The sequence below is a fragment of the Echinops telfairi genome, unplaced genomic scaffold (assembly GCF_000313985.2).
Source record: "Echinops telfairi isolate 266 unplaced genomic scaffold, ASM31398v2 ScPeMD7_7469;HRSCAF=8507_0, whole genome shotgun sequence".
Lineage (NCBI taxonomy): Eukaryota > Metazoa > Chordata > Mammalia > Afrosoricida > Tenrecidae > Echinops > Echinops telfairi.
Window position 1 is genome coordinate 38,040,717 of NW_022111372.1, and position 6,386 is coordinate 38,047,102.

Consider the following 6,386-nt stretch of genomic DNA (forward strand, 5'->3'; position numbering starts at 1 on the left):
CCCCCCAAGTCACCTGACTAGGCCGGAAAAAACAAAGACACACTACTTAGCACCTCCCCTGGAAATTTAAACCATTTGCTGTATAGCCCACAATTCAGGACAAAGGTTGCTGTTGACATGTGCAGCCCCCCTCCCCACCAGTGGCCCCCAGGGGGTGGTGTTACCCACTTTGGAAGCACTAAGCCAGCTCACTTCAGTGCCTGCAGGATCCCAGGGATGTGGGATGTGAGGCCGGAGTTGTGGGTGACTGTTGGGAGCCTTGGCCTGGGGGTGGAGAAATGGAAGCAGCCCTCTTCCTTCCTGGCAGGGGCCGCTCGGAATTGTCCATGGGAGGCTTCCTGGGAGGTCATGATGTGGCCCCCCTGGAACACGACCTCGGCCCCTCTCCTTGCAGGGTGGCGCACCCACCCCCTTTGACCGTAACTATGGCACCAAGCTGGGGATGAAGGCTATGCTGTGGATGTCAGAGAAGCTGCAGATGGTCTACCGCAAGGGTGCGTGTGTGGGGCGGGGCCAGTGACCAAGACCCCCCACCTACCCGGTGCTGGGCCTGGCTGCTCACATCGGCCTGTGTCCGCAGGGCGGGTGTTTGCCAATACCCCTGACTCGGCCTGTGTGATTGGCCTGAAGAAGAAGGCAGTGGCCTTCAGCCCTGTCACTGAGCTCAAGAAGGACACGGATTTTGAGTAAGCCCCACCCAGGCTCTGTCCCCAGCCCCAGGCTCTAGCCTGGAACCCAACCTTAGCTCTCCCTGCAGACCCTGGCCACTCGTAGCCTTTGAAGGGCATATGGGGGTGGGGGTGTGCCAGAAGGGAGGCCTGGGATGGGTGTGGCTACCCTCCCTCCTCACCCGTCCCGTGCTCTGCCTGCAGGGGGAGGAGCTTGTGCTGAGGGGTGGGGTGTGCAGGGAGTAGTGGGCGGGTCTGAGGGGCGAGGCGGCGTGGGCGTAGGCAAGACATCTGCGGGGAGCCCCGCCCTGAGCCGCAGCCTGCCCGCAGGCACCGCATGCCACGGGAGCAGTGGTGGCTGAACCTTCGGCTCATGCTGAAGATGCTGGCACACTACCGTATCAGCATGGCTGACTATGTGTCTGGGGAGCTGGAGCACGTCACCCGCAGCACCCTGAGCATCGAGACCGGTTTCTGAGTTGTGCCGGATCCCCCTCCTCGACCCTGCCTATTCCGCTCCGAGTATGCAGTGCCAAGCCTGGAGGTGGAGGGGCCTGGAGGCTGGGGTCCAGCTGGCGGGGGTTGGTAGGTGCCTGCTTCTGCCCTGCTGCGGCCAGCCTTCCTTGGCAGGCAGGTCTGAGACCAGCCCTGGCCTCCCTTCCTTACTGTGCATGGACCAAACCCCTCGGCCCCGCCCTCCCGCCCGGGTCTGCTCACAAGCTTGACATAAACCCGCCACCTCTGAGAGGGACTGTTAACTTGTGGACCTCAGTGTGACCCTGCTACAGCCACTCGGGCTGACCAGCCCTTGCCACCTTTTCTATAAATAAAATCGTCTCCACTATGGATGGTCTGGTTATTAGACCCTTCTAGGGCAAGCAGGTGAAACTGCATGTGGCCGCCCTGGTGGACAGTAGCATTCTCCCCACCCCACCCTCTAGCCCTGCCTTTGCCCACTTGGGGCAGTAGGCCCTCCCTTTGTCCCACCAGGGTCTCCAATGACCAGTAGCCGTGTCTGAGGTCTTTGGGGGTGACCTCAGTTCCTCCAGTGCTTGCCTTCGTCTGGGGGGTATGGCCTGAGGGGCAGAGGGGCTTCAGCCTCCTAGTCCCCTGGCACTGCCCTGTCTTAGGAGTTTCTGAGCCTGGCCCCAGTCTCAGCAGCAGACCACACACAAGGCCCCTGGGCTCTTAAACCGCAACCATGACATTGGGGGCACGGGTGACGGGTCAGCTGGTCAGCTGAAACCCGGGTCCCTTTTGTGGAAAGTTTTGGACAGCAGTGGCACATGTCCAGTCCGAGGTATGGCTCAGGGTCAGCCATACCCTCAGGACTGGGTTGGGACTACGAAGTCCCTGTCTGCTGACTTGGGGTCTGAGTGTGGGGGACCTGGTTCATGGGCAAGCTGAAGTTCCACCTGCAGAGCGGGGACTTGCAGAAGTCCGAGGCTGTCCCGGCCCCGAGGCCCTGCAGGTTTCTCAGAGGCAGCCCTGGTTGAGTCCCAGGGACTGAGGGCCCCAGGAATGAGTGAACATGCCATTGCAAACCTGGGCAGGTGTGGTGACCAGGCACTGTCCCCAACAGAGGAACCCACCTTCCTCTCCCAGCAGCCCTCTGCCGCAGCTCCCGGGGCCTTGAGTTCAGCAGCATGGAGCTGTGAACTTGACCCTCCCTGCTCTTGGCCCCTGTGGCTGAGTGGAGGAGTGGAGGGCTGTCCTCTGTGGTTCCCTTTCCTGTGACAAGCTGTTCTGGTGATGTCTGACCAGCCCAGTGACCAGGGGCCAGCACTTCCTGAGGCAGTGGGCCAAGTTTATGGCTGTGTGGATGGCAATCTGGAGGTTGGGCACCCAGAGGGGAGCAAAGCAGAGCCCCCGTGTGCTGAGTTTCTGAGGATGGAGGGCAAGGTGGTGGGTGGCTTCCTGCCCAAGGGATTGAACTCTCATGGTTGGCATGGATGGCAGTCACTTGCTCCCCTTATCTTCATAAGCTGCTGAGGTGGGACTGCTCCCTAATGTCCAGCTGCAGGGGGAAGGGAGCCGTCTTAACCAAGGTTGCTCTGCCTGCCCGGTGAGGCTGGGCCCAGCTTTACCCTGAGGACCAGGAGGAAGAAATGAGGGTGTGAGTAAGGCCCAGGTAGACCCCAGGTCCCACCAGCATGGAGGCTCAGTAGGGGTACACTAGACCCCTAAGGAGGGTGAGTGGGGCTGAAAGAGGAGTCAGGACCAGCCCATCCTGCGAAGGCTGAAGGAGACTTCCCTGGAGAAAGATGGTAGTCCTCTAACAGCTTCTTAGCACCCAGTTGAACCAGCCACCCCATCCTCCCCTTGCCCAGCACCCCGCCAGTTCCAGGTGTCTGCAGCCGCCCCTGTCCTCTTTGCCCTGTGACCTCACCCTGGAGGCCCGAGGGCAACCACAGTGAGTGTTCAAGCCGTAGAAACTGGCAAATGCCCCACTTGAGCCCCCTTCCTCCCAGAAGGCTGTTAAAACTGCCCAGCACCCGCTTACAGGGAGGTGGGATAGAGGAGACCCCACTTCATCCTCAAACCCAGCTGAGGGTGCCAATGGGGCCTCGAGCAGGTGGGGTGGGGTGTGGAGAAGTTGAGGGGAGGAGGTGACGGCTGGCGGGGCTGAGATCTGATGGGCCCAAACGGCAGCCCCACAAGTTGTGCTTGAATGAGAGGGGCAGGAGTCAGTAGAGAAGGCTGTGTGCTGCCCCCCTTGGGTCGTAGCTGGCAGTGCAGGCAGGGTGAGTTGGGTAGGAAAGATCTTTCTGTACTGTCACACCACCAACTTTCTCTGGTCAAATGTTTGATGGAGAGCACCCATCAGTCATGAGAAGACCCAGACGCAGGCCTGTGACAGCCTGCCTCCATGCCCAAAGAAAGCCACTCGCCTCCTTCACACAGCTGGGGACCAAGCCAGGGTCACTGCAGGTGCACAGGCAGTGCACACAGAGACACTGCCAGGTGGCTCACTGGCATCACCTCCCCATGAGGCCTGGGCCTTGCGCTGATCTGGTGTTCTGCCTCCCTCTGGCTGGCTGTCCTGTCCGTATAATCCGTGCCCTCCATTTGCCTGGCCCTGAGACGGCTGAGGGAGGGCTGGCACCCGGCCCAGCAGGAGGGAAGGGCAGAGGGCAGCCTGCTCTCTTCCCTGGCTGGGTAACTTGCCACCACGAGTTGGTCATTCTCGGTCATGGCTCAGACATGCTCACAACCTCACTTCCTAGGGAGTGCCCTGGGCTTTTTTCCTGGGCCCTGGACTCCGGCTGTGCTGCCCAGCTAGCTGCAGGGCATCAAGACCAGTTCTGCCTGCCCCTCTTCACCAGGAAACAGACCTTAGACCAGCGGTTCTCAACCTTCCTAATGCCGCGACCCTTTAATACAGGCCCTCATGTTGTGGTGACTCCAACCGTAAAATTATTTTGCTGCTACTTCATAACTAATTTTGCTACTGTGGTGAATCGGGCGGCCCCTGTGAAAGGTCTTTCGGCCCCCAAAGGGGTCATGACCCACAGGTTGAGAACTTCTGCCTTAGACGATGCCAGTCCCAGGAGCCCCTCCTCTCCCACAGCTGCATGGGGGGCTTCCACCTGGCTGAGCCAGCAGACACCCCACACGGCAGCAGAGGGAGGGCAAGGACTGACCGGGCTCCTCCTCCAGAAAGACATGTCCTTCCTTTCATGCAGGCAGGAGCGCGCAGCAGGCCCAGGCGGCCAGCGTGCTGGAAGACCCCCTTGGCCGACAAGTCAGAAGAAAAGTGGGCCGAATTTCCAGCAGCATCTGCCCCATGCTGCTAAGCCAGGTGACCCAGGCAGGGTCTGTATTTGGGCATGTCTACGTACAGATGGGGTTTTGGAAAAATACTTTATTGGGGAAATCGCCTTCAGATCCTTCCACTGTAGGATGTGCCCAGTCCAGCCGGGACCCTCACAGCCTCAGGGACCAGGCTCAGGCCTGGCAGTGGTTTGGCCAGGAAGGCACCAGGTTCTGCTGTCCTGGGCATGTCCCCACCGGCACAGCTGTCCCCAGGAGCAGTCAGTGCAGGAGACTTGGGTCCGCCCCATGATTGCACCCATCTCCTGCCAGAGAGGCTGTCCGGAGCCTTCCCGGGCAGGGAGCTGGGAGGCTGTGGTGAGGAGGTTCTCACAGACACAGTTCCAGTGCTGGCTCCCCGCCCGAAGTCACCTCTTAGTTTGGGGCAGGCAGAGGCTGGGCAGTAGCAGTGCTGGGGACACACTGGGACTTCCAGCAGGGAGGTGATGCTGTCACACAGTCCAGCAGGCTGGTGGGCTCACTCCACGTCCTCCTGCAGCTCCCCCCGCCGGTGCAGGGCCTGGAGGCGGCTGCCCACCGTCTGGCGGACCACCTCCAGGCCCTCAGCATCCAACTCCCGCAGCAGCAACAGGATGGCAGTCAGCACATTGTTCTGGGGACAGAAGTGCCACTGAGTGCCCGATGCGGGCCACTCCCTCTCTGGATTCAGCCATACACATGTCACAGGGAGCAGGGGACCTGGGGACTAGGGAGGAGGTGACTGGCCAATTGCAGATACACAGATACCATGGGGCCGTCACTTCCACAGGGTGCACACCTGCCGGCTGGAACACCACGTGTACACCTTCCGCAAGCCCCTCACAGCCGCCCACTTCCACAGACAAGGAGACTGGGGGCGGGGATGGGACAGCCAGATGCAGGGTAGCTCTGTGTGACACACACACACACACACACACGCTCTGACACACACACACACAGACGCGCATGCACGCTCTGTGTGCATTAGGTCTGTGTGCTGCGGACACATGTCCCCGGCATCTGCACATGCACTTCCTCGTTTGCTGGAGGCACCAGGGTGAATGCAGGTTTCACTCTCAGAGCCCTCCCCCCTTCCCCCCCCCCCACCAGGCCTGGGGCTCCGTGGGGCCTCAGGGATGGGGAGAAAGGAGACAGGCAGGGAAGGAGGGGGTTCTGGGCACCAAACTGCAGAGAAGCAGCCTTCCTGGAGACTGCATGCATGTTAGAAAACCGCCCTTTTAAGGCACTAGAGAGGCTCAACCCTGTCACCTCATGGAGAAGGGAGGTGACTGGAGGGAGGGGCTCTGGGCCCTGTGGCTGGGTGGGTGCTTCCACCATCCTCAAGGCAGCGCAGGCCACAGGCCGAGAGAGCACATGTCAGCCCAATGGCCGCCGCCTCTCTCTGCTGCCTACCTGGTGGGCACCTTCCAGAGCACGCTCTCCATGAGCTTAGAGCCAGGTAGGAGGCCCAGGTCCCACTTCCATCTTCAGGGCCTGGGCTTGGTGCAGATTCCTGGAGAGTCTCAACGCCTCCCCACCCACGGTACCGGTACCGCAGCCAGGGCGCAGCCGACTAGGGACTCACCCTGCTCTTGAGGCTGCTGGTGGCCTCTCGAGGTGGGCAGGAGGAAGACTGGCCCTGGGATGGCGGTCTCAGGCCCAGACGCTCCTGGACACAGCTGGGGAAGACACGCAGCATGGGCCTGAGTGGACTGGAGGGGACAGATCCCCATGCCCAGGAGCATAGTGCAGTGTCTCCTTTGGGTAGAGACACCCGCCTCCATTACCCCCATCCCACCCCAGCAAAAGAGGCATACAAGACAAAGCCAGACTGAGGTGGGACCAGGGCTCTAGGCTAGGAGGCACGATGGCAGAGACTGGCATTGCCAGGACTTCTCTTTGCTCTTCCCCCATGCAAGGGTAGCC

At 61.0% G+C, this 6,386-nt stretch overlaps 2 protein-coding genes across 3 annotated transcripts in view; one reads left to right on the forward strand and one right to left on the reverse strand.

The window, feature by feature from the left end:
* Positions 1–1,512, forward strand: part of PFKL (phosphofructokinase, liver type) — an 18,660-nt gene extending 17,148 nt beyond the window's left edge. The window contains exons 18-20 of the mRNA XM_045284544.1: positions 352–494; positions 581–686; positions 999–1,512. Coding sequence (XP_045140479.1) covers positions 352–494; positions 581–686; positions 999–1,146 — 397 coding nt within the window. The 3' untranslated portion in view covers positions 1,147–1,512. The remainder of the gene's footprint in view (positions 1–351; positions 495–580; positions 687–998) is intronic.
* Positions 1,513–4,515: 3,003 nt separating this feature from the next.
* Positions 4,516–6,386, reverse strand: part of CFAP410 (cilia and flagella associated protein 410) — a 10,162-nt gene continuing 8,291 nt past the window's right edge. The window contains exons 6-7 of one of the 2 annotated variants that reach the window (XM_045284668.1): positions 6,046–6,136; positions 4,516–5,094 (exon numbers count right to left, since the gene is read on the reverse strand). In XM_045284668.1, coding sequence (XP_045140603.1) covers positions 4,960–5,094; positions 6,046–6,136 — 226 coding nt within the window. In that variant the 3' untranslated portion in view covers positions 4,516–4,959. Of the gene's footprint in view, positions 5,095–6,045; positions 6,140–6,386 lie in introns of both variants that reach the window. The other variant, XM_004696897.2, reaches the window with a different exon arrangement.